Source organism: Anas platyrhynchos, chromosome 2 (genome assembly GCF_047663525.1).
Source record: "Anas platyrhynchos isolate ZD024472 breed Pekin duck chromosome 2, IASCAAS_PekinDuck_T2T, whole genome shotgun sequence".
NCBI classification, from domain to species: Eukaryota; Metazoa; Chordata; class Aves; order Anseriformes; family Anatidae; genus Anas; species Anas platyrhynchos.
In genome coordinates, this window is record NC_092588.1 from 148,998,029 (window position 1) to 149,025,467 (window position 27,439).

General features: G+C 38.5%; 1 protein-coding gene across 8 annotated transcripts in view; it reads left to right on the top strand.

Annotated features, from left to right (window-relative positions):
- The window catches only part of DIP2C (disco interacting protein 2 homolog C), a 311,738-nt gene that overhangs the window by 240,970 nt on the left and 43,329 nt on the right, over positions 1 to 27,439 (top strand). For all 8 annotated transcript variants that reach the window (XM_027450454.3, XM_027450457.3, XM_027450456.3 and 5 more), the window contains 11 exons: positions 435 to 571; positions 2,821 to 3,029; positions 3,227 to 3,341; positions 7,725 to 7,926; positions 8,704 to 8,813; positions 9,614 to 9,694; positions 13,289 to 13,412; positions 15,014 to 15,135; positions 16,972 to 17,083; positions 17,200 to 17,309; positions 20,179 to 20,309. In XM_027450454.3, coding sequence (XP_027306255.3) covers positions 435 to 571; positions 2,821 to 3,029; positions 3,227 to 3,341; positions 7,725 to 7,926; positions 8,704 to 8,813; positions 9,614 to 9,694; positions 13,289 to 13,412; positions 15,014 to 15,135; positions 16,972 to 17,083; positions 17,200 to 17,309; positions 20,179 to 20,309 — 1,453 coding nt within the window. The remainder of the gene's footprint in view (positions 1 to 434; positions 572 to 2,820; positions 3,030 to 3,226; positions 3,342 to 7,724; positions 7,927 to 8,703; positions 8,814 to 9,613; positions 9,695 to 13,288; positions 13,413 to 15,013; positions 15,136 to 16,971; positions 17,084 to 17,199; positions 17,310 to 20,178; positions 20,310 to 27,439) is intronic.

The following is a 27,439-nucleotide window of genomic DNA, read 5'->3' on the forward strand; positions in this document are numbered from 1 at the left end:
TTACTTGCTGCATAGTGAGAGGTGGATTTCCTGCTTGCCTGCCTCTTTAGTAGTATAATTATTATCAAGAACACCATTAGGATATTTCATTTTGCTCTGACTGCAGCAGATCTGGTCTTCAGTAGGCAAAACTGGGAACATAGTAACCACAAAAATATTACAAATCAGCTGAGATTTTATGTACAAAAAGATTAGGTTTTGTTTTCAATTTAGAGACTTAGTTTATGTACAGATCTTTACAATCTTTTTGTAAATATTATACATAATGTAAATAACATTTTTAATGTTGAGTACCTAAGGGTTTGAGAAACAGATTGTTAATTTGTGTCTACATGTAATTTATGTATGTCAATTCCACCATGGTATTTCTTCCAGAATTTTTTGTCCTATAGTTAGTTTTGTAATATTTTTAAAGTCCTTTGTTCTTCCCTTAGCTATAATGTGTTCAGTGAAGCCAGATGGAATTCCACAGCTCTGTAAAACAGATGAAATAGGAGAACTATGTGTATGTGCTATTGCAACGGGTACATCATATTATGGACTCTCGGGCATGACCAAAAATACTTTTGAGGTAAGCTGACAAAAAATGCTATGTAAAATGCTATGTAAAATATTTCCTTTTTAACTTTTTCAGGATACATTTCACAGAGAATATTGACAGTAACAGTTTTAGAATATCAGCAATATTCAGTGCTTTCGTGGCTTGGGACCTCAGGTACTTAAGCCAGGCAATCCTCAACGAAGCCCATTTCATTAAGTGCAATAACAGATCATTATGTGGGTTTAGTTCTGACTCTGAAGAGCTTTTACTATAATTTCGAAAGAAGATACCAGTGGCTGAACCAGTCAGAGGGAAAGCAGGAAGAAAGAAAAAGTTCAAAAGGTGATCATGTACGAGTAAATGAGCTAGCTACATGCAGAATTTGATTGTTACAAACAGTGGGAAAGCTACTGTGCATCTTTAAAAGCAGTTTCCAACATTTCCACAGCACAGCCAGCATTAAAATCTTGCGTTTATACAGAAACCTGACAGACATAGTCTTCAAGAGCTGTCTGAATAGCAAAGACACCTTTCCCGAGTTATCCTCCCCACCCTCACTTTTATTTGAATGGCCTTAGATGAAAGCTTTTCTGCTTTGTGGAATTTGTTTTCCAGTATGTTTCAGCTCCAGTGTAGACTGCTGTATTGATAGCTCTGTTGTACCAGCTCACTTGTTATCATTAATCTCTGTTGAAGCCAGTATGAAATGGTGGACAAATCTGAGAAACACCGAAAATATTTAGCTGAGATTTTTGTTCAAGTTCTGATCCTTTTCTCTTTAAATATTTGAGTAAGAGCTAAAAAAAGTTCATTTACGCTTCCCTTATCAAATATTCTTACCATATTTTATAGGCTACACATCATAGCTAAAGCCTCCTGCAAAATGGTTTCAGCTTTCATTATGCAGATCTTAATGTTGTAAACACTATACATTAAATAATTAATACATGCTGGTAGATACATTTCTCCATCGTGCTACTGATGCCAGGAATCCTACTGTGATACTGTGATCTGAATTTTGTAGATCACTGATTACTGTGCTACTAAAAAAATTAGCAGTACCTATTGTGAAAGATAATCCCAGATTGACATATTTCAAGCTAGAAAGGTGCTTATGTTCAATTTGAAGTACTTGCTGTAATTGTAAAATCATTCATAATTTGTAACTGAATCTGCAGTTTAACAGCACATTCAGAGTTATTCCTAATGGCAAATACATTGCCACTGAGTCAGCAGGATCATTCATTTTTAAAGTTAAGCATGTTCTTAAGAGCCCTCTTCATGAGGGACTCTCTTCTATTTTTGTGTGTTATTCATGCTGCTGGTAATAGAGTCAGAGTTTTGTGTTGCTGAGATGAATTATGGCTGAGGATGTATAAGCATTAAATCCGTTCAATAGGAGTCACCCATGAGCATCTGGCAGCAGAATTTGACTTTTCTTTTTGAAGGGCACTATACAGTCACGGTCTTCCACTTGCCATTATATTAAATAACTTGCATTTAAGCTATTTCAGTTTAAGAGATGGTAGGAAAAGTGTGCTTGTGTCAGAATGTAATTCAAAGTAGTTCACATGCCAGAAGGATAACACTGGGCTGAGTGGGGTAAGGGAAGCAGATTAAACTGACCTGAGTACAAATCTATCCTGTGGAAGTCATGTCTGCATCTGGTGTTCAAACATTTAGAGTCTTTGTGTAGGACTGTATTGTCGGTTTTAGACATACTACAGAAGGCAGTAACATGGGTATTGTGAGCACTTAATTGAACAGAGATAAAAATATGGTCAGTTGCAAGCGTCATTAAGGTACAATGCCTTAAAATAGCTTTACTTCTAGCCTGTTTATTTCTCTATAGTATGATGAAATTGAACATGAGATACTGAAAAGAACCTGAACTGTAATGTTTACAATTTAATCACCAAAGTACCCTGTACATAGCAACCTGGATTATTTTAGCTCAGCAAAACATGAAGTTATTTCATTCAATACTGTTTATGCTGATTTTTTATTTTTCAGGTCAGAAATGATTTACAAAGCCATAGTTAGGGAAAATATGTTTGGTAAGCACAATGAGATTGATCTTGATGAACCTTAGGTACTGAAAATTATACACATAGCCTAGAAGTTTCTCAGTGCTCCCTTTATGATCAGTGAAGTAAAGAGCATCACCAGAGACCTATTCACTTAATTCCAGAAGAGCCATCTGAAAGGACATCCTTGAAATATTTAGTAGTATCATCTCAGTGTACAGCATTGAAGACCTGTGTTTCTGTGTCCTACAGGTGTTTCCTATGACCAGTTCTGGTGGCCCTATCACTGAATATCCTTTTATAAGGACTGGACTCCTAGGCTTTATAGGACCAGGTGGACTCGTCTTTGTTATCGGCAAAATGGATGGTTTGATGGTTGTCAGTGGAAGAAGACATAACGCTGATGACATTGTAGCAACAGCACTGGCAGTGGAACCAATGAAATTTGTCTACAGGGGCAGGTTTGGACCTTTTTCTTCTTATACTTAAGTAGAAATCCTTATTTTGCTCATACCAGGGATAAGTGACCCAAAATGCTTTCAGAAGGCAGCATGAAAGTAATGAATAGCAAAATCATGGTTACAGACAGTTAACTTAGAAGACAGGATTGTATTTTCACCTGTCATGACACTAAATATTCTTTCCTTCTCTTCTATAGAATAGCAGTGTTTTCAGTGAGTGTGCTGCATGATGAAAGGATAGTTATTGTTGCTGAGCAAAGGCCAGATTCCACAGAGGAAGACAGTTTTCAATGGATGAGTAGAGTTCTTCAGGTAATGCTTTTTATGTACATTTAGAAGCTGGTTTTCCTGTTTTATTTTTATTTTTTTTATTAATCCTTTAGACCCCCTAAGTAATCTGACGTTTGTATTTGAGTATTTGTAAGTACAGTTTCAGTCACACTTCCACCTATTTAATGAGCACAAAATTAGCTTCTTCTGAGTAGGTCACCCGTATCCAGAGAGTGATCCCTTCCCTATCCAAAACGCTGTAAGAAAACAGGGATGAAATGAGGCAAATAATAGTAAGAAGAGAGGAGCGTATGGTCTTAAGCATACAGTCATTTGTTACTTCAAAGGGTAATGAATGAATGCATATACTGTTACTGTGAAATGTTACCAAAGTCTGTTACTAAACAGTTATTGGCACTAGCATGGAGTTGACCTCATCAAAAGCAGATATACATAACTGAGATAGATCTCTAGATTTCTTTTTAAGAAAGAAATAGATGTTTCTGGTGCACCATGGTGATACCTGAAGTAAACTGAATGAAACACAGCCTAAAAATACCTATTTCTCTCCACCAAAATAGAGGGAAGGGATTGATTAGCTCAGATGTAGGCATCTGTGGTAAGGTTATCTGCATAGAGGACGCCTACTGCAAGGAATCCTTTTCCAGCTGTCTTGTGGATCATGCAAGGCACACACTACCATGATGAAATCCACCTTGGTGGGTTTGTCTAGACACTGAGCAGAAGACAGAAGCCACTGTATGCTAAAAAGTCCTTCCTATATGTAGCAGTCCTAGTTAAGACAAATAACATTACCATACTCAAAGGTTTTCCAGCATGAATATCCACACAATAAAAGTCAGATACTTCAGATAGAAGTCATTTTCCATTGTCATGGCTAAGCCAATTCTCACTCAACGGTAATAGTTTAGCAGAGATGTAGTAAAATGAAGTCAGCCTGTTGGCACCTTTCTATGGCTGGGCACCTGTTAACTTCCACTTCCCTTGCTTACCCTTCTTTCCGTCCTTCCTCAAGGTTCCTTCTCAAGTAAATATATTACAAATACCTTTTTAGCTTTACCCAAGAGCTAAAGAACTCCCACACAGTTCAGAGAAAGTGATTTTATTCATTATTGCCTTATGCTGAGTAAGAAAGGGAATCTTTGCCATATCCTTAAAGAAACTGCACTAATAAGCTTTCATCCATCTCAAGACACATATGTATACTCTCTTGATTTAGAAGATAGCTACTTTTTATACAGCTAGAAGTATCTCATCTTCACAATTAACCTAAATTGTTATCAAGAAAAGCTAGAACATCTAGCTTGTCCATCACACAGAAAACCTTTGAAGCACACAGTATAGGTTTGGGATTGTCCATGCTTTGAAAATATTTATCAAGAAACAAAGTCCTAAAAAAAAGATTGGAGTTCTGGACTTAGACTTCTGTTTTTTTAGCGGAGCGTTTTTTGTGATTTCCACAGAAATCATTCATACACTGTTATAGCCAGTGGAACTCGGTACTCAGACTCTGTGGGAGTCCTGTGTCAAGTTGCTCCTGCCAAAAGGCAATTCTCATTATTCTGACTATAAGCAAGACACTGCAATGTCGAGGAATGGTAGGCCCTTTGTTAAAGTACACATATGTGTGGCTGCTTTCAGCACCCGTGTATGAAGTCTGCAACTCTAGCACGTGTCACTATGTGAACAAAATGTTTCTGGTTCCACTTCAGCTGAGAGCTGAGGTGGAGAACAGAAGCCAGGATCTGCAGGATGCATTGTGCCTGCCTCCCAATCAGAGTTTTAATGACAGATGTCAGGAAGTGGTAACCAAGTGTATCTGAATCATCCGCTAGTGAAGAGCAGCATAACAATATCACACTTGTGTCATGACTCTCAAGGATACTCTTGATAACAAACTATAACAAATTGTTCCTCATTTCTCGTGATATTTGTGAGACTCCTCTGACTCCCTCCATGCGCTGCCCTCTGCCAGTCCTTCTGTGCACTGCCTGGCTTGCTGTGTCTCTACTTCTCTTCCCTGTATCTATTTTCAGGACTTCTTTCCAGTGGGTTTTACCTTCTTCTTACTCTCCCCAACCCTTCCAGCTCCTCAGCAAAAGGGCTGAAGGACAATAGAGATGCTCTGTGCACAAGACTATGTTGGGCTGTGTCTGTGGGTTTTAGCAGAGGCATGGCTGGGTACAGAGTGTCTTGAGAGTAGTAGAGTAGGTAGATACGTTAGTGACAGTGCAAGCAAAGGTCCCAGGTCCCCTGAGTTTAGTCAAATCAGTCTCAGATACTCAGTCATCTCCCAAGGCTGCTTTAAACAGATCTGACCCTTCAGGCAGAGATATAGTTCCTGTTCCTGGCAGATAGGATGTTGGTTTTACCAGTGCCAGCGCGCTTGGCAGGACTTGACAAGACTAGGCAAAGCTAGGAGATCTACCGCAGACCCAGACAGTGTCTGCTAGGAGAATTTTGTCCAAATAGGATGTTTTCTTATCTTGAACAATGTAGCAGGTCTGGACTCTGTGCAAGTTCTGGTTTTCTCAATGAAACAGACGATAAAGAGTTCAGGTACTCTGTTTACTGTCTAGATTAGGTCATTTTAAAAACCAAGACATCTCTTCAAGAGGTATAAATGCCAGTAGTATTAAAAGTTGACTTCTCTCAAAATGTTAAGGTTTAGTTCATCAGTGTTCATCCTTGTGAAGCAGTCATTCGCCTGCTTCAGCAACATGCTGAATTCCAAAATGGGAAAGGTAACAATTTTGAATGGTCCATGACATTTTATCCAGGCATTGTGCCACAGAGGTATCTATCAAAGAAGACAGTTTGGAAGTCACTCATAGCCCTCACAGCCCTCATCCCACCAGAGTTGGGCATTGCTCTCCATTTATATTTAGGAGCTACACTGTGATATGTTTCAATAAGAGTGGTTATTTACCCTCTAACAGTTTTTCTTCCAGCTGATGTCAGGTGAGGATCCCATGATTTATCACTACTTTTCAGAAACCTACAAATAACATTATCATTATGAGGTCTGACACTTCACATGTCTGCCAGAAACATGAGACATTGGTTGTAGGCTGTCACGCATATTTAGCTATTGCTGGTCTTTAATGTAGGGTGTAAAAAGACCAGCATTGAGGTCTTCTAGTAGTGCCATGCGATTTACCAGTACTTAAACTGCATGTTTGTGAAACAACTTACTGCTTCATTATTCCTTCTTACCAAATTTTATAATCAAATAAAGAAAAATGAAGCAAACAGAAGTCAGAAGACAAATATTATTTAGAATTTCTGTAGAAGCAATCAGTAATTTATTGATCTACACTTAAGTACATAATTATAAATAATTTTTTTCTTGGAATATAGATTGTATCTTTGAAACAACAAATGTATGCATACATTTTTCTCATGGTTAAAAATTAAAATGCAAGTAAAGTAAACTATATTTTTAACATTTGACTTCTCATTAGAGATGCCATCTGTAATTTGTTTCTCAGTCTGCTTGGATGTCTTAAACTTGTTTTTCTAACTCACTTACTACTAATTTTTGTAAGGAAAAGAACCAGTTAAAATGTGTATGGAATTAAAATCTAAGTGCATATATATTCATGTTTAACTAAATAAATTGCATAGATACTGAACTTACTGGTTTTTTTTTGGAAATTGATGCAGTTGACTCCACTAACAGACAATGAACAGGGTTACTGTATGATTCAAAAATCCTTATTTTTCAGGTCTGCATTCAACAGATTGTTTTTCAAGTCAGTACTTTTGTAGTTTTCCGTTAGATTGTATTACTTCTCATTCCTGCCTAAGGATCTTATACACAGTAATCAGAGAACAAAACAGCTTTGATCTTAAAAAAACAAAACAAAACAAAAAAAAAAAAAAAAAAAACACACAACAAAACACACACACAAGCTACATACATCAGTAGCTGTACTGTGATACGTGTGCAGCATTTGAAATTTTTCTTTGCCCTGCAAGGTGGACTGGATGATAAGTTGATAGGAATCCTTTGAACTTTAATTCAGAGACGTGTGCAGGTTAAAGATCAGTTTCACGTGAGCTCCCAGACCATCTTAGTAATAAATGTCCATGATACTTACCACTATCATGTACCTAAAGAATGCCTGTTTAGCATTTGTTAATAGATTTCTGTGTATTTATCACAAGGTTTTTGTTTGCCTTTTTTTTTTAATCTTCTGGGATGAGTGTAACAACATCAATGTTAAATTTCTATCCACCTGTTCTCAATGAAAAGAACTTTCTTATCGCAGGCATTGCTAAAGTGTCTTTCTACTGCCAGTTAATTATTAGGGTTGTTTTATGCAGCAATTCAGAATAAGGTGTTTATTATGACGATGAAAAATTAGCCTTTCATTAGAATCGACTTCCTGCTTTTTTTAGGCTATTGACAGTATTCATCAAGTGGGAGTCTACTGCTTAGCACTGGTACCAGCAAACACGCTTCCCAAGACACCACTGGGAGGAATACACCTGTCAGAAACCAAACAGCTTTTCTTGGAAGGATCGCTGCATCCTTGTAATGTGCTGATGTGTCCCCACACATGTGTAACGAACCTGCCTAAACCAAGGCAAAAACAACCAGGTAAGATGAGTGAGTGCAAAAGGTCAGTGACTTAACGCTGTGTGTTCATGGCACTGTGCAGAGTAAAATCAAGTAAGCATTAATGCAGGTGAGAATCAGCTCCATCAGCTGTTCATGTTAAATATTATAGGTGTTTTAAGGACATGGTCTGTTCTGGTGGAATCCAGAAGGAGTCTCTTCACAAGGAAAAATGCTCTAAAATGCTTGCTCAATAGTAAAGATGAAGAATTTTTTATTGCTCTAAAAGGCACAAATCGAAGCTCCTTGCAGACTCCCGGTCAGTCATGTTTAAAGTGCATGGACTGAGACTCAAGCAGAAAGAGAAAATCTTGGCTTATTTGGAGGCTGAGTTTGTAAAATAGAAGTAGAGAGGTAGAAGACCACTGACACTAAATGACAGTGTTGGAAGAAAAGCAAATGGTTAAAAACTGATTATGAATAAATTCAAACCAAGATTTTTTTTTTTTACCTGAGGAGGGAGGTTCTGGATTTTTCATACATATCTGAGGGGAAAACCAAACTAGTTTTAAGGTGGGTCTTTAGCAGTTCTGCTGCATTTTATGAAGAATACCAGTGAGATGAATACAGCCCTATGTATCTTTCAGCTACTTCTGGTCCATCAACCAAAGTTTGTGTCAACAGAGATGTGCTCAAGGTTTTGTGTTGTAGCAAATGATAGCAATGAGGAAATTTGTGATTCAAAAGGAAATGCAAATAATTTTCATCCACAAGCAAAGAATTCTTTATTGCATTTAACACATTTCTGATTTATTCTAGAAATTGGCCCTGCCTCTGTGATGGTGGGGAACTTGGTCTCTGGAAAAAGAATTGCACAGGCCAGTGGTCGAGATTTGGGGCAAATAGAAGATAATGATCAAGCCAGAAAGGTGAGTTAAACTTTTCTAATATGGCTTACATTTAGCTAGCTAGTATCAGGAGACTTAGCAGCACATGGATCATATTGTTATTTCAGAATTTGTTGATTGCATTTTAATTCAAACAAACCTATTTCAGGACCCTTTTCACAGAGAAATGTGAAATAGACATGAGGGAATCTCTGCATTTTATGTGTGTGGATTATTTTACAAAGATGTATAGGATGATAGAAAAAACATGGTAGAATGTGTTAATGAGGTTTTTATCAGAAATTACTCTCTATTATATCTTTATATCTTTTTTAGTAGGTCAAGAAGAGTCCAGGGAATTTTGTTTGCCTATATGGTCCTGACCTTATTTTTTATTTTATTTTAGACCTCTAAAACTATGTTTCAGTTCAGCTTCTTTGGAGGCTTATGCGAGTAATTAAATGAATAATTTCTATACTCAATCTATCTATATCTATATTCATAGTATTAAAAATAGAGGAAGCTAAAAAATAAAAATTGTGCTTAAATTCAGAGAGATTAGTAAGAACTTTTTTATTGTTCTGAAAGTAGTAATGTAGTAATGCATTATCACTCCAGTAGTGCCTTGACTTCCAGAGAGGCGTCTGTTACTACACAAGAGCACCTCATTGTAAAAATGTATGATGACAAGAGAATTAATTTATGTTTAGTGTTTCATAGTTACTGATGTAAAATATAGAATACAACTAAAGAAGACATACCGAAACTAGCAGAATTTGTTTGGTGTTTTTTAAAGCTGAGAAGTTATTTAGTGCCTTGACTATCACTCTGCTTTATTTCAGTTCCTCTTCCTCTCAGAAGTTTTACAATGGCGAGCTCAGACCACTCCTGACCACGTGCTTTACACTCTACTTAACTGCAGGGTAAGCAGAGCAGACTGGTACGCTGGCAAGTTGCAGTATGGAAAATGACACGCTGATATTTCATCTGCACCTGCTCGCACTGTGGCTGAACACAACTCTTTGTCCTTCTTTTCCCATTAATACTCAGCTGCTGTATTTAATGTTCACTGGGGCGGAGAGGAAAAGTGAATAATCATTTCCAGTTGCCAAAAAAAAATTGCTTTTGTATCAGGCACCCCACCTTTTACATTTCTCATTTCTTTTTCTACGACATACATGTTGTGGATGAGCTGACACTGCAAATCTGTTTCAATACTGTTTGTTCTGCTACTAGAGAGTGGTATTTAGTACTGCTCACAGTCTCAATTTCTAATTTGAAAAACATAGGCTTGACAAAATGAAAGCACTTTTGTAAATACAGCAATGACTGTGAGGTTCGAGACTGGCCCATCTGATAGGAGGTGCAAGAATGGGGAAAGGAATTAAAAAGAAGAAGAGGTATGTCCAAAATCTAGCTAGATCTGCAAAGGATCACTAAGGCATCTCTCTGCATAGCTTACATGAAGTGCCAGCTTGGCACAATATTTCATTGCCCAACAAAAACAATTTACTGCATGACACATGGTACAGAACTTGAGTTTACTAAGAGTGGATGATTACAGGCTGCCTAGACAACTGTAGATGACAAGCCAGTAATTCCCAAGACCACTGCAAAGCAAAAAAGCCTGATTTCAAACCAGTCCCCTTGGCACATCTAGATATGTCTGTCAAAACTGGGAAACACATCTAGTATGTGAGGTTCTCAAGGAAAGGAAAGGGCTCAGAATATTCACCTGTGCCACCTGGAATAGCTGGCGTTTGTTCTCAGTCTTTGTGCCACCTAAACAACTCAGATGGGATCGTAAACCTCCAGTAATTTGTGAACATTTGCTGAATGACCAGTTAATGTATTTACAGGATATGCTTCCCTAGCATATTACAGTGCTGGTACCAAAGTTCAGTTTGAGGCTACCAATGAGTCATGAAACCAATTTGTTTTCATTCAGATTATCAGCCAGCATTGTATGAACTTTTGCTGCATTAGAGACAACAGTGATGTAGTTATTTAGTTGTCTGTGGCAAAGTAGAAAATCTGAGAGGCAATGCTGTACATGTATGCAATATTAAACAATTAAATGAGTTCATTGTCCTGACCTGTAGCAAGGATGCTATGAGAAAGAGACAGTGGCATGTCCTGTCCCATCTCCTCTACATAGATTGTGTTGCTTTTGAACTTTAAATAAAGCCAGACTTCCCATGCTGACAGAAGGGTTCAACCAGTGGGAGGGAAGGACACAATATGGAGAGTGGGGATTAACAAAATCATTTGTCATTCCTTAGAAGTGAAAAATAGTTGAATTTTGAAATTTAATTTCTCTGCTCCTTTAATATTCTCAGCGTGGAGTATGGCGTTGTATGAAATTTGTTTGAGAATTTTGTGGTTTTATGAAGATACTTAATGTCTAATGGAAAGCTGTGATGTTTGGTGGGTTTTAGCCTAAGCAAATTTTATTACCCATCTTGAATTTTAGTGCTGGTTTGTAACTTTTCCCTTCTTGTCTTCCTTGCATATTGTCTGTATGCTTTATTCTAAAACATCCAGACATCTTGTGGTTGATGTCTAATAGATACATGGCGAGATTAGTGGTTTTGTGCCTTTTGAGAATTTGGAAGATTTCTAAATTAGCACAGTGCCTTGCTTTTAGTGTGTTTCATGAAGGATTGCAACACCTTCCCGTTGTGGGACAGTTCGTGTATGATACCAAAATGGAATGCTTCCCTTTGCTTGCCAATGATTCTTGTCCAACATCACAATTCTTCTCTGCACTTCATATAAACACTCTTTCTGCTGGTTCACCCACAGCAAGTTCCAGAGGTCCTACATGTGCTGTGCACAAATATGCATGATTTGCAGCACTTTCCTTTCTGTGTCAGTGGGACCTGTGATTCTGGTGTATGTGGGGAAATGAAGGGTCCTTCTCCCCGCGAGTATGCAGACAGGCAATTTCTTGAAAGAAGGAAGTGAGTTCAAACCCATTCCTACTGGTACATCTGCCATGACCAGGCACCCAGACCTCAGGTCACTTTGGCCATGTTTAGATGGAAGCCATCTGTAGCCCAGAACCCCTATAGCTGCACACGTCCTTAGAGAAAGTTTTCTTGGTAGAATAATTCTGAAGACAAACTAAAATTGCCTGAAGAAAATTTCACTGAGTGTGGTTGCTGAACACTGTGAAGAGGAATGCAAAGCCCTGACTTTGCCCTTTTTTTTTTTTTCCAGTTAGCTTCTGCTCTTTCTTGACAGTGTTTGAGGTATAAAGTTTGTAAATGCCAAGTGATACATACATGATAACACCCTATGTCCCTGCTTCCAGTGCTAGACATTTATCAGACTGTTCTCTGCTCTCTTAAGCTTGTGATCAACCAATACTCTAGTGGTGTGAAGGACAGTGATAATGAATGGAAATCAGCAATCAATCCAAACGCTTATTATTTCTTGTCTTGTTAAAATAAAGTTTAAAGAATATGTAGTGGTCTCCTGTAAAACAGAAGACCCTATTACTTTATCTCTTAATAAGAACAGTGATACAGCATTTTACATGATATTGTATTGCATTACATTTTTGATGCATTGATCTTTTTAAAAGTATATATTACTTTTTTTTTTTCTTCTTTTTTTTCTCTCAGTTTCTTCAGCTTCTCTATTTTTAAATGAGCTTAGTGCTTGTGCTAGGTGCCAGGTGTATCACAGCTGTGTAGCAGGTGTATCTCTTCTGACTGTCAGCCCTGTGATAACGCCATATATACATATTTCTCTGTATGTGTATTTGTGCATGTGCATATATACAGAAGTACGTATTTTTAGGGAATGCAAGAACCATAACACTCATCCAATTTAAAACACTATGTCTGATAATTTTGAGTTAGTGTTACTTGAATTGCTTCAAAAAGCCAGATTCTGTAGTAGCATATTGTCACTTCCCTTTTTTTTCCATGCTGACCAGTTACTCAAATCCAACAAATGCCTTTCTTTTCTGTTTCATTTATATGCATGTGCTTCGCTTTCGTTACAGACTAATTCTTTTTGCCTGTCACAAAGTATTGTTTTCTCTGGCGTCTTTTGTCTCTTGCCTTTGAAAGTATTTCCACTGTGCCATTTGGCTTCACTCCAGCATGCAGACAATGAAGTGCAATTGTCAGGATTGCTCTCCACAGATTCTCCAGATTGCTGCAGGAGACCCTAAAGGCAGGAATGCCCTGTGTGTAGCAAGAGGAGTACAGGTTACATGTGCATGTCTTTAGCATGCTTCTGTGACTCTCTTAGTTAAAAAGAAAGCACTGCTGAGGGCAGAAGAAGAAGGAGGGATGGAGAATGTTCCCCTCCTTGACAAACCTCTTTTTTCCTTCCAACCACAGTTTGGCACAAGGCTGAAGTTTTCCTTACTTAAGTTGATGTGACATATTGTGGCTTTGGAAAACCGCAGCACCTCATCCAGTAACTTCCAAGCTGCAGGAGAATATAGAGTTCAGCACTCTGCATTATCCTCTGTGACATTTATCTTTCTTCCTGCACAGGGAACAATAGCCAACTCGCTAACGTGTGTCCAGCTACATAAGCGAGCTGAGAAGATAGCTGTCATGTTGATGGAAAGGGGGCATTTGCAAGACGGAGACCATGTGGCTTTGGTTTACCCACCAGGTAAAGAACCACTATGTTTGGTACCTTGGTACTCCCAAACTTTAATCATGAGCCTATAGAATGGTGCTCCACTGGTATTGTTACCAGCCTGTAAAGCTCGTTAATTGGCAACACACAAAATATTTGCCATATAGTCATTTCTTTGAACTTAGTCAAACGTATTCAAAAGATTTTCTTCTTATGCATGTGTGTGAGTATACATACTATTTTTCTGGGTTCAAATTAAGATTAACCTATGGTTTTAAAACCTCTCTTATAATCAGTCAAATTTAAACACTAATTTACTGCTTTTCTTTTAATTTGCTGGAGACATACTATTTTATGAGCACATGGTTCTGCTGAAATATTCCATCTGCTGAGTGTTCTTCTTAGATTCACCTGTTGAATTCTCTCTTGGAAATGCTGCATTTCGTGAGGGGAAAGCAGCAATACCAGGAAAGTAATCCATTTCTAGAGTAGAAGTATGATTAATAAATAGCAGATAATTAAAAAATACTGATTTATTATAGTCAGTATTTCTTTGTATCATTAACCTACCTCACTATGTGGCTTGGATTTTCGTCCTTTGACATAAGGGCTTTTAAGCTTATGTTAACCAGTACCATATTTTACATTTGCTTAAAATTATTTCTGATCTAGTGCTGCTGTTTTATCTTAAGCATTTTGTGTGTCTTTGTGAAATAAGCAGTCTGATTTAAAGTCTGCATTATGATATTTAGGATGTAGGGACTGCAAGGTACTGGTTAAATCTTGATAATTTATAAGTGTAATTTCACAGTGGTTAATACGGGAAAACCTTTCCCACAGAAGAGGGCAAGTATTTTAAACATAAGTTTTTATTTCTTGTATTTCACTTTCCAAGCATAAATCATTTTACTGAAGGAACAATACTGTACCTGTTCTCCAGATTCTTTTCCACTGGAAGAGTAAAATAGTCCCCATTGTTATCTTGGCACAGCCTGTGTACAGAACAAAGGAACCATCAAACAGCCAAAGTCACAGGGTCTTTGTGCAGCTGTCAGTTCAGCCTCCTTACATGGGCTGAAGTGTCCACAATCTGTCACCTGCAGTCAATATTTATACAGAGCAACACTTAGTTTTATGGTAGGAACAGGGATTCAAAATCGTGGCTCCATTTTTTATTGTGAAATTTCAGGTAGAGAATTCAAACTGCATAAGTGAAGTTAAAAATGACACATGAGAAAGAAAGTGTCTATTGAAACCCCCAATGTTCCTTATACAGCTGACAGAAACAGGCATGGTGCCCCCTCATCCTTTTGCTGGGACATCCCACTTCTTGAAACTCTCATTAGGAAGATAATTCATCTGTACAAATCAGTCTTTTTACCAGTTACTTCCTGATCATAAAAGTGGTGTTTACCTAAATGATGCTATCTGGCTGCAGCTTTGTGTCATCTTTGAAAGGAATCAGTGAAGCTGAACAAATCCTGACAAGGGTCTGAAAAAGATGTCTGTTACAGGACTTAGTTCCTGATTTAACCTTCTGAGTTGAGTCCCAAATAATATTTATGCTGACACAGGTGTCTGTGATTAAAAGATGTGATTTTCAGGGGAGTATTTTTGTGTTGTTCTTCATGCAGGAATAGACCTGATTGCTGCATTTTATGGTTGCCTGTATGCAGGCTGTGTGCCAATAACAGTTCGACCTCCACATCCCCAGAACATAGCAACGACGTTACCTACAGTGAAGATGATCGTGGAGGTGAGCAGACAAAACCTCTCAAAGTGCACAAGCAGATGAAATGGGCAGTGGACTCACATGGTCTTTAGGAACAGTAACTTAAATGAATGGTGTTGTAGATTAAAGTGTTGTATTCTTTGTAAAGATTCATGACGTCAGTGTGTTGCAGTCATCACTCATTGACAGCATGCAGCCTTCTGACTTCTGCTGTCACATTTTACTGCAGTTGTGCTACACCATCCAGGAAATGTATCTGAAGTGCTTTCTCATATTTAGCTAGGAGTTGTGGGATTCCCCACCTGGCAACACTACACTCAACGTTGCGAAAAATCCCAATGGAAAGCTGAGCTTTGTGCTCACCTAATTGTTGTGCAGTTTGAATCAGTTTCAAAGTTCTGTTGTGAAGATATTGGTTGATGGTTTTATTTTCATCCAGAGCAGTGTTATTTTGAATTTTTCATTTAAAGCTTTAGTTTGGCATTTTGGCTTTATCTGATAATACATAGCCTTGTTGCTCATAAATAACTTCGTTCTGCTGAGGGAAATAAAATTGTTGTAAAAAGATAACCTTTTATATCTGACAGTTCCTAATCTATTGAATGGAATTCTGAGTCTCTGAAATAACAGAAGATGAAGCAAATGTGATTTTATTGATAATTTCAAGCAATAAGTACTAGAGATAGTTATAATTTGTTGCTTTCCTCACGGCATCAGATGCTGCAAAATGTCAGCAGAGGTATGAGAAATTGGCTTGTTGTCTTCAGGATTCTCATTATCTAATATTTTGCCAATCACTGTTTTTAAGCATCGGTTGTTAAAATTATAGAAATGGTGTAAAATGTGTTATACTGGTTTTACTCTGATGTCTGTTGGGCAAACCAGATCTGGTTGGTTTCCTGAACCTCAACCACTCTGTGATTCTGTGATTGAAGCGGTAAAATTTAATGTATATATGGCTACTGATTTCCTTAGGTTGTTAAAAATTGGGAAGTTGATGTGCAATCAAATGTCTCAAATTCCTGGAAGAACAAAAAAATATTCTTAGCAATATTTCTGTAAACAGGTTCTTAGACTTCAGGGAAAATAAAAATGGTGCTGCCTTTTCAGTTTTTTCTCTGTACTATCTTCAATGATCAACAGTGTCCATATTTATGTTTGTTTGGATATTTTCTTAAATATGTAAGCTTTTATAATCAGTAAAAATATTATTGTAGTTGCTACTTACATATTTTTAAGAAATAGCAAATCTAAGGAGAATATCATGAGCATGCATCATCAGCACAGATGGCAGTTGCAGTATATTCACCATTTCATTTCTTAGTGTCACTTGTACAACTTTTGGTCCAGAGTTACTTTTGACAATAACAGAGGAGTTCCCAATGCTTTATCACTAAGCATGAGAATCAGGAATATATGGATAACATAAAATTGACTTAAGATAGTAAAATTGCTCATGTAAGTGTCAGGCTGGGTTTTGGTTTACATTAAAACATTATTTATAAACCAGGATATATTGCCGTCACATAAGAAATGTTCTGGTCACTGTCTTCTGTACTGGCATCCTGGGTTGATAAGCAATACAATGTGGTGGAAAAGTCACATTCTCGCTGCTGAGGTGCCTTTAGTTTCATAACAACACTCTACTCGAAGTGCAGTTTTCATGTAATTTGTAAAACTCACATGACTTTGTCTGCTTCGTGAGCTGAATTTTTCATGGATCTTTTCACCTCCTGATTAGAAAACGTAAGACTAATTTACCTGTGTCCTGTTCTAGCATAACGCAAACCATGGTCTTGCTCATTTTCACAGGAGAATTAATCAGTATCCCATTGTGTTATTTGTTTGTCGAATTCCTAGGTGAGCCGCTCTGCCTGCTTAATGACTACACAATTAATATGTAAATTGTTACGGTCGAGAGAGGCAGCAGCAGCAGTGGATGTCAGAACGTGGCCTCCAGTACTAGATACAGGTAAATACTAAGACTAAGGGCTGCTTTGTCTTCATTTGTTATTGTGTTTGTCAAGCGTTCAGAAGTCTATCTGTCACTGGAGTAATATTCACATGTTCTTGCTTTGTTTTCACTAGATGACTTGCCAAAGAAGCGGCCTGCACAGATCTACAAACCTTCTAACCCTGAAACACTTGCTTACCTAGACTTCAGTGTCTCCACAACTGGAATGCTAGCGGGGGTAAAGGTAGGGGCTTCTTGCTAAAGTTGTCATTCCTGCTCTCACGCCTAGCTGGCAGGTGATGCATTGCTCTTTATTTGTAAATTCTATTGATTTTTTGCTAGTAGAAATTGAATTGCTACTTCCCTTGCAGTCATTATTTGATTGCATTAACATTAAATAAACTATTCTGTACCAGTGTCCTGAATGCAGTGAGTTTAGCCCCTCTCCTCCTCTGATACACACACAGATAGGCTAGTAACTTGTCTGCCTGGGGCATTCTTTTCAAAGAAGCATCTATTCTTTCAATTTTATGAAGGAAATGAGACTCGGTTAATCCTCTTCTACCTGTCCCAGTGCCCATTTATTGTTTGCTCCTGTAACTCAACTGCTTGCCATTGGTTTTCAATATTCTTTTCTTCATGTGATTAAGGGAACTGCTAATGTTTCTGGTATACTTACCTGGTACAATACTAGTGTAATCAGCAAAGTGTTTCGTAATAGATTTGTTTGATAAACTTAGGCATGTTGAGCTCTTTAAATCTCTATTCTGGCCTATATTCCAACACTCTAGCCACGGTGTGATTCAAAGGTGATTCTTCTAGCTCATAACACACGTATTATTCCAATATTAGTTTAAGCAATGCACAGGCAGAGCTAAAATCACCCTCATTTTTAGCTGTTACTTCCTTGCTCCTACCTGTTGCATGTCCAAGGACTTCAGCAATTTTCCTGAAGTATCGCACTCACAGCTTATATTGAATTCCTCATCCTCTTTGACGTCATCCATCTATTTTCAGAAGCTATTAGCACACTTTATAAACAAATAAAGCATCATTTACCCAGTTCTCAGATGAAGAACTTGAAGCACAACATGGTAAAATGACCTGCCCAAGGTTGACTAGTGGCTGAATGACTGAGCTGGCTTATGGTTACCAGTCAGACACTCCTAGGAGATACGTATCATCTAACTTGAGATGATGAGCCACATGCCTACTAGATGTGGACTAGTCAGAGGGCTCCACAATAATCAACAGAGAGAAGCAGGGACTTCTAGGGTGTAATTCCTCTGGCTTATTTGAAACATCTGTTTTTGAATGGGGTGAATGTTGAACGAGTCTTCATTTCCTCTACAGGAAGCCTTAAATGATTGAGACACGCTCATCCATATTTAATCAGGTCTGAATTCCACCTTATCAGACTTGTAGAAATGACTACTAATTATGCAAAGTTAGTACTTGGAGAGCTTCAAAGATAGTCAAAGCCAGGGTGAGGCAAAGAACCTTTACTTAATGTGGCTAAAGGAAAATCCAGATAAATCACTAATGGAATTTTTAATTAGCTTCAGGTATCTGGGTCACATAGCCTCCAGATCACTATCTCAGCAGGTCAATGTAGATAGTACCATCTACTAGATCACCACTAGTGATTAATTAGTGTAAATGGATCATCAGAGGCCACAAGGCTTGTCAAAATGCAGCAGCGATCAATTAAAAACAATGGCTGAAGAACTTACATGGCTTCTGCAACATTGATGAATGTTTCATAGACACTTTGGAAGTAGTAAATTACACTTAGATTTACTCTCAACTTTTTCACTAGCTTGAACCCAGTAAAGTGTCAAAATTCACAGAATAACACTGGTTCTTGTCCAGCAGAGCTTGGTAATCCCATATGGAAAAAAAAATGGTCTTGATTCAGCTAGAGAAGGATTAAACTCTTCAAACTGAAGTCTTTCCTAGTGTGGACACATGTTTTGAGCTGGTCTTTATGTATGACTTGGAACATGTTCAGCTTCAGTTATGGAATTCATAGTGGAGAAAAAAATCACTTATAGAGCTCTATCCTGTTTACTGAGGATCAAATAAATGTTACATCAGGTGCTTGTTCCCTTCCACTGACTATAATCATATTTAAGGCAATCATATTTATTTAATCATATTTAAGGCAATAAGGCCAATATGTGAGAGATCAAAGGTTAGGTGAGTTAAATCCTACTCAGACTGTCTTTCTAATACAGATATCTTTCTTGTTATTAGCAGAGAGGACACAGATTAAAAGAAGTGATTGTGTTCCCACTATAGTTAGAACATCTAAGTCAGGATGGGTGAGTTTGTGGGAAATATCCTGATACAGCTGTATTTACGTGTTGTCAGTAAGAATTAAAATGACTTAAAAAAAATGGAAAAAGCATATTTTTCATCATTTCTTCTTTGTTTCTACTTTCTTCTGAGAGCTTCCTTACCAAGATTTAAAATAAAATAAAATAAAATAAAATAAAACAAAACAAAATAAAATAAAATAAAATACAATAAACAACAACAACAAAATGTTTATCAGCTAGGAGCTGCTTAACATAAAGATATTTCAGCATGTTTACAAAGTTTATTGGGGATCTCTGTGGCTGAATGATTAGGTCCTTAGTACCATTTTGCACACAAAATCCTCTGTAATTTAAGAAGTATATTGACAATTTTCTTTATTATATATAGTACATACTTTGAAATATGTTACTGAAGATCAACAAATTACTTCAAATTAGATTCATATCCTGCAGTCATTCATTCCTTTGTTCTTCCAGAAAGTTTAGCTCATTATCATTAGCTTTGCATACAGCTTGGAGCACGTCTTTAAAACACTCACAGCTTTCTCTCTAAATCAATTCAAACTTATCATTCTTTCTGTCTCCCCTTCCCTTTCATGGCTATTTGGATGCCCTTTTGAAGGAAAATTGTGTTTCCTTAATATAAATTACATGTGTATTTACACTGAGCACAAAGTCAATATTTATTTGTTTTCTTATCCTGTAACTGATTTAAACACTTGGCGCAGTTTGGGAATGAGCCTTCACAATGACATAGTTGATCATTTTAATTACTTTGCTGTTGTCTTTCAGATGTCTCATGCAGCCACTAGTGCCTTTTGTCGTTCTATTAAGCTGCAGTGTGAGCTTTATCCCTCCAGAGAAGTCGCTATCTGTCTGGACCCGTACTGTGGACTTGGGTTTGTCCTCTGGTGCCTCTGCAGGTGAGGTTTCTCCTCAGCATTTTAAAATATCACTTCTATTGTACTACACCACAACAAACAGGATGGGAGGAACAGGTAGAAACTCCGGGACTAACACAGGCAATTGGTATTGCCAGAAGCTATATGGAGAATGCTGTATGGAGAGGACACTTGCTTTCAGTAGGATGTAGACTCATAGAATGATTTGGATTGGAAGGGACCCTAAGAACCGTCTAATTCCAACCCTCCTGCCATGGGCAGGGACACCTTCCACTAGACCAGGTTGCTCAAAACATGGCCATAGGTATTTAAGGACTATGAGTGCAGAGCATCATCGTGGCTTTTCATTGAATGTCTGCAGTTTTACTGCTGTATATGCAGAGTCTGGCTAGGTTTTACTTGATGAAGGCAGCACTCTACCACGATTATTTTGAGGAAGCAGTTTCTTGGTTTCCTCTTTTTTATTTTAATCTGAAAGTACAAGTGAATACTGGGGACTTTTCTCAGTTGTGGGACATATGGATGTGATTTTTGCAGAGAGATGGAAGTATGTTTTGTTACAGAAGGATACTTCTATGGCAGTAGCTAAGCTATCAGAAAAAAAAAACAAAACATCACCAACAAAAAATAACATTTCTAGTGAAATGTGAATCAGCTTTTCTATTAATAGGAAGTTTAGAAATTTAACAATTCTGTCAATCTTTATACTACAGGGAAGTTACAGTTCAACACAGAAAGCAGTTCCATCGAGTTTTTTTTTTTTTCTGCTTATTCTTCTGATTTGTTTTTTTAAGATAGCTGGTTTGAGGCAAAGGGGAAGAGCTATGGGAAAGTTAATGGAGCACATTTTTATGAAGACATATTAGAGTCAGAGCAATCCAGCATCTGTACTCTCTTTATAGAAAGCCCTTTGGTATTAGCAGTAGTGCTGGTTTTAGTTACTGAAATTAAGATAAGCCAGGGGCAATAAAGATGCTGCATCTCTGGATAAACATTTTACCGATTTAGTAAATACATGAAGGAAACATTAGAGAAAAACTGTTGCAGCAATTTGTATTCAGCAAGTATTGTTCATTTAAAAGCAGTCTATTGGCCTATTTTTGCCCTTACCTTTTAAAATATTTTTTATTAAATATGAAATGGGCCAAAGATTAACAGTATTATCCTATTCATTCTTGATCAATATTTCTCTATTTAGGTTGTGCTTGCCCTAATATTATTTTTTTTTGTTTTGAAAAAGTGTTATTTCAATGTCTTAGTTCTATAACAGAAAACTCAGGAAACATTTCAGCAATGTTGAAATTTTAATTAAATCACTCTGTAATTTTTTAAAAAATATTGATATTTTTAAGTTAGCTGCATATTTATTATATAGAGTTATGTGTCAACACTGTACAGCCTTTGCTCTGGTGGGTAGTCAAATTCATTGGCTAAGCTAAATCTACTGTGATATGTTCAGCAAGGTAGGACCAGGGAAGGACTGTAGAGAAAATTCAGCTAAGGAGTTTATTTCTATATCAGGTAATGTAGAACATGGGGCATACAAGAATAACTTCTATGTAAGATTTATCTATTCTGTGCATTATAGATGCACAGAATAGCGATAAATTTTGACGTGTCCAAAAAACAGGTATTTTATGGTGCCCATGAGTCTCCCTGATACACACATGTCTGTTTATTCCAAAATCATATTTGGAACAAGTATGCATTTGGTGCCCTTAGGTTCTTCCCAATACTGATAATGTTCGACCTGTTGCAGAAGATTGTTTATGACTGGCAATTGAACAAGGCAGCAGACCACTGGGAGAATCAGTCTGTACGCCTCTATAAAGTAGAAAATTTTATACCATTTTCAAAGAAAAGAAGGAATAAGACAAAGCTGAAGGAACTGTGATTAGGACAACAACTCTTTAATCTTGTGAACCATTGTCAATCTCTTCTTTGTCACTGATATCTGTCCCTATAAAACCAGGAAGATTGCAGGCTGCTTGAATTGCAACTGTCATTTAGAGAAAGCTGACATCAGATATAGCTTCATTAATTCCACTTACAAACTTAATTTCCATTTCATTACTATTTTAGAAACGAGGAGTATTTGATGTGCTCTGTAATAGCAAAAAATACATCCTGGAGCTTATTAGAATCTTGCTCTTTATAACTTAAAACTTTGCAACTTTGCATTTTACTCTTTGTAGTTTAGTATGCCAAAATACTTCCCAACATTTTCCAGCCCAGACTCTACTTCAGAGGATTCTTCTGGAAAGATTGTGTTGTCTGTCACCAGCCCCATTAGCCAAATTAATACTTCTAATGGCACATGAAAGTGAAGTTAAATTTTCAAATTTTTATCAGCTTTAGTGTTTCGAGAGTTAAATAGGAAGTCTTTGTTTTAGGAACCCAGCAGGAAGAGAAAGCAACCCCCTGTACAGAGTGCAGTTAAAATAACAAGTATGTTTGAACCCCTTTATTAACTAGACTAAAGGAGGCATTGAGCAAGCAAGGGAAGAAAACCTAACCTTTTATCCCCGTTGTAGGTGCTTAAACATTTTTCTGGCCTGCTCCACTGTGGTGCCCCAGAGTGCACCAATCTATGAGGTCAAAGCTACTTAGGAAAGCTGCTAGAGCATGGAGCCAGACCTTTGGTAAGTCTAGAGTATATTGCATAGTTTTGCAAAGGTTTTTTAATTATTATTATTTAATTTGTTTATTATTTTATGGCCTAAAGGGTATAAAATAATAAAGAAAAGAAACCTTGCAAAGCAGAGCAATACATTAAAAAAATAGGATTTATCACATTCCCTCTAAACTGGCTGCATGCTCCAGCAGGGTTTCCTTGGAACCTTTGTCATAGAACACCTCCGTGGTGTGGCAGCAGTCATCAGCCCCATGTGAGTTCATAAATCCAAAACTTCTTAATTGTAACAGTTTGCTACTGATTGCTCAATAAAAATGTATTATTTTTGCATTTTTCTCTTTAATAATGAGAGGGTGATCAGAGTGTTCTGCCTTGAATTGCATTACATTTTAAAGTGCGTCATGTTCTTTTTAAAAAAAAAAAAAGGCAAGTTGAAAGTGTCTTCCAGTTTAAAAACAAATGATGCTAAATCCCACTGTTCAAAAATGCTTCCTGAAATTCAGATGGCCCTATCTTAATACTGATCACTGTGGGGCAGAACAGAAAGTTCTACAGTTCATTAGTGAGGATTTTCTTAATTGATAGTTGCTAAGCGATGCAGTACACTAAGAATTTTCCCTGAATTTTATCCATATTATAGTTCTACTTCTATCATTGAAAGATAAAATTGTCCCTGTAGAAATTAAAGTTAATAAAATCAATGATTTAAAATAAATTATATGTTAGTAATTCTCAGAATCTGTGATTAAAATAGTGCAAGTCAGTAAAACTCAAACAGGACCAGAGAAGCTGGATTTTCCAGTCCACAGTGGCCACCTAATAAATATGGTGAATGCTGGGTAATTGTCCTAGGAAAGCTTTCCAGGTAAGGTGTGATGAAGTGGCTTCCTCCTGTTCTACTCCCGCTGTCTCTATTCCGTAGCCAGAAGCACCTAGTGGTGCTGTTGCGTAGCTTGTACAGCAGGAGACCGTGGGGTTTCTTGTTAAGCAAACAGGGCGAGTTGTGCAAGATGTATGGAAGGAATCACAGCATTAGCATGACAACTGCAGTTTACAAAAATGTAGCGTGCTAGAATAATTAATTTCTGTTAGGTTGACTTGAAGATAATCTGCCAGGCACGAGCATTTCACCCAATTTCTGGCCCATCTGTAACAAATTAAAGGCAGGGCTAGGTAAAGAAGATCAAATGCCACATCAGAAAAGAATAATCCTAGCATGGGAAATGCAGGATATGGACATAGCCAGCTCTCTTGTATCTTTTGCACAGTGCACAAGTGGTTCAGGCAGAATGTAGCAGTGCTGCACACAAAAAATGTGCCAATTTCCCATGGCCAGTGGCAATTTCTGGAAGAGGCAATTTATATTTTCCCCACTTGGCAGTATTGAACCTGCCTTAAGTCTAGAAGGTTCAAGGGCAACTGAAAGCCCTGAGTTATCTCACTACATGAGTACAACAGATTAACTCTGCTGGCTCTGTAGCTGACTGAAGGCACTAACATGGGTGAGTAGCTGGGGCAGGGAATGTGCTGCTAAGGCAGGGCCTGAGTCTGAGCTAATAAATATTTAGAGTACTGTAATCATAGAATCATAGAATATCCTGAGTTGGAAGGGACCCTTAAGGATCATCAAGTCCAACTCTTGACACCGCACAGGTCTACCCAAAAGTTCAGACCATGTGACTAAGTGCACAGTCCAATCTCTTCTTAAATTCAGTCAGGCTCGGTGCAGTGACCACTTCCCTGGGGAGCCTGTTCCAGTGTGTAACCACCCTCTCTGTGAAGAACCCCCTCCTGATGTCAAGCCTAAACTTCCCCTGCCTCAGCTTAACCCCGTTCCCGCGGGTCCTGTCGCTGGTGTTAATGGAGAAAAGGTCTCCTGCCTCTCGACACCCCCTTACGAGGAAGTTGTAGACTGCGATGAGGTCTCCCCTCAGCCTCCTCTTCTCCAGGCTGAACAGGCCCAGTGCCCTCAGCCGTTCCTCCTACGTCTTCCCCTCCAGGCCTTTCACCATCTTCGTAGCCCTCCTCTGGACACTCTCCAACAGTTTCATGTCCTTTTTATACTGTGGTGCCCAGAACTGCACACAGTACTCGAGGTGAGGCCGCACCAGCGCAGAGTAGAGCGGGACAATCACCTCCCTTGACCTACTAGCGATGCCGTGCTTGATGCACCCCAGGACACAGTTGGCCCTCCTGGCTGCCAGGGCACACTGCTGGCTCATATTCAACTTGCTGTCTACCACGACCCCCAGATCCCTCTCTTCTAGGCTGCTCTCCAGCGTCTCATCGCCCAGTCTGTACGTGCAGCCAGGGTTTCCCCGTCCCAGGTGCAGGACCCGGCACTTGCTCTTATTGAACTTCATGCGGTTGGCGATCGCCCAGCTCTCCAACCTATCCAGATCCCTCTGCAAGGCCTTTCCACCCTCATCCGAGTCCACAACTCCTCCAAGTTTGGTGTCATCAGCAAACTTGCTCAAAATGCCTTCTATTCCTACATCCAGATCGTTTTTAAAAATATTGAAAAGTACCGGCCCTAAAATGGAGCCTTGAGGGACCCCACTGGTGACCGCCCGCCAGCCTGACGCAGCGCCATTCACCATAACCCTTTGGGCCCTGCCCGTTAGCCAATTGCTCACCCGTCGTATGATGTTTTTATTTAGCTGTATGCTGGACATTTTGTCCAGTAGGATCCTATGGGAAACCGTGTCAAAAGCCTTGCTGAAGTCCAAAAAAATCACATCAGCTGGTTTCCCTTGGTCCACCATACAGGTGATCTTATCATAAAAGGAAATCAGGTTAGTTAGGCAGGACCTACCCTTCACAAACCCATGCTGGCTGGGACCAATGACTGCTTTGTCCCCCAGGTGCGCCTCAATAAGTTCGAGAACCATCTTCTTAAATGAGCCACATTTAATTGGATATTATAAACAGCAATGTCATTTCTATTGGTACTGGCATTCGAGTCATCCTAAGGTAGACAAAGGTTAAACATTTGGGTTCATACATGTTTAACCTTTGCCTACCTTAGGATGACTCGAATGCCAGTACCAATAGAAATGACATTGCTGTTTATAATATCCAATTACTGTTTCCAGTGTATCCAATTAATATATCCAATGTTTATAATATCCAATTAATTTCAGATAATGAGTTTTGTTTTCAGACTTTTGGGGGCATTAGGCAAGGGCACCTTAGGAAAAGGTCTGTGGAAAACTTCATTAGTTCAGAGCAATATTGCTCTCTCTCTCTCTCTTTCTCTTTTTCTCTCTTTTTTTTTTTTCTCCCAAAACAACATCGAAACAGTGTCCAAAATTGTAAAACTTGCTTGCTTGGTTTGGTTGCCTGCTTTGAAGTATTAGAACAAAGGGTCTTCATGTTGATGCTAAGCACCCCAAATAGTTTCGAGTTCATATGATTTCCACCCCTGATGCTGCTGGATCATGTGTAGGATGCTCAGGAGCAGTCAGCAACACACTTCCCAGGGATGTTACACTCCAGTTCAGAAATGCCCAATAACAATCTAGAACCATGATAAAAACCATCCATTACAAGGTTAGAGTTTGCTGAAACATTTCTCTAGAAAGGGGAGGTTTAAGCCTTTTGAAGAAATGCTCATAGCTAGAAGTTCAAGTCACATCTAGCTCTCAGTCAGGGCAAACTGCATGGTCCCAGCAGGCAGTACAGGCATTTTGGCATTAACCAAAGGCATACACTTGTCTGATTAGAGTCCCTACACCAGAGCTCGAGTTAAAGCAGGCTGCTGGGTTATGGCATCACTCTCATTGGTTCCCTGTAAAGTCCAGACCTGCTCTCAGCACTTAAAACCTACCAAGATTTATGGCTGATGTCTTTTCCATTCCTGGAAGATCTGCATGCTCTGCACAGTGATCCCTTGTGCTCTACATCAGGTGTTGGTTGAACTTTGTGAGATATTTCTGCGTCTCCAGTACTGACCGGTTATGTGCTCACCGTGTGCAGCAGTGCTCGTAGTGCGCTGTATGGCAGGTTGGGAATGCTCTTTTTCATCTTTGTAGTTCTCCAAAAGTGCCCAGGTCTTCAGGAGAACTGAAGATTCACTTTAGCCCAAGCCCTGTGATACTTAAGTGAAACATATGTCCCAACAGTCTCCCCTGTGGCCCGTTTTGTCCTTTCTACTAGCTCTGGTCCAGATGATTGTGAAGGCTCTTGCTCAATCCTGTTGAGATTCCCTTGGCATGCTGACTCCCTTTGCAGACTTTGAGTTATGTACAAACAACTGAATTATTTTGGGCCCAACCAAATGCCAAGTACCCATTGCTGTCCCTCATCACCAAGAGCAAAATATCACCCATAGAAATACAGAAACTAAATGCATATACTTAAAAGACTGGACATCACCTGCCTGCCTCTTGCAGTCAAGTAGAAAAGCAGCTAATGCCACCTCAGAAGGACACCAGAAGTGAGGGCAGCAGCGTGTTAGCAGCCTGCCAGAACGCAATTCCAAATTGCAGTTGCTGTTTGTCAGCATTTATTGCCC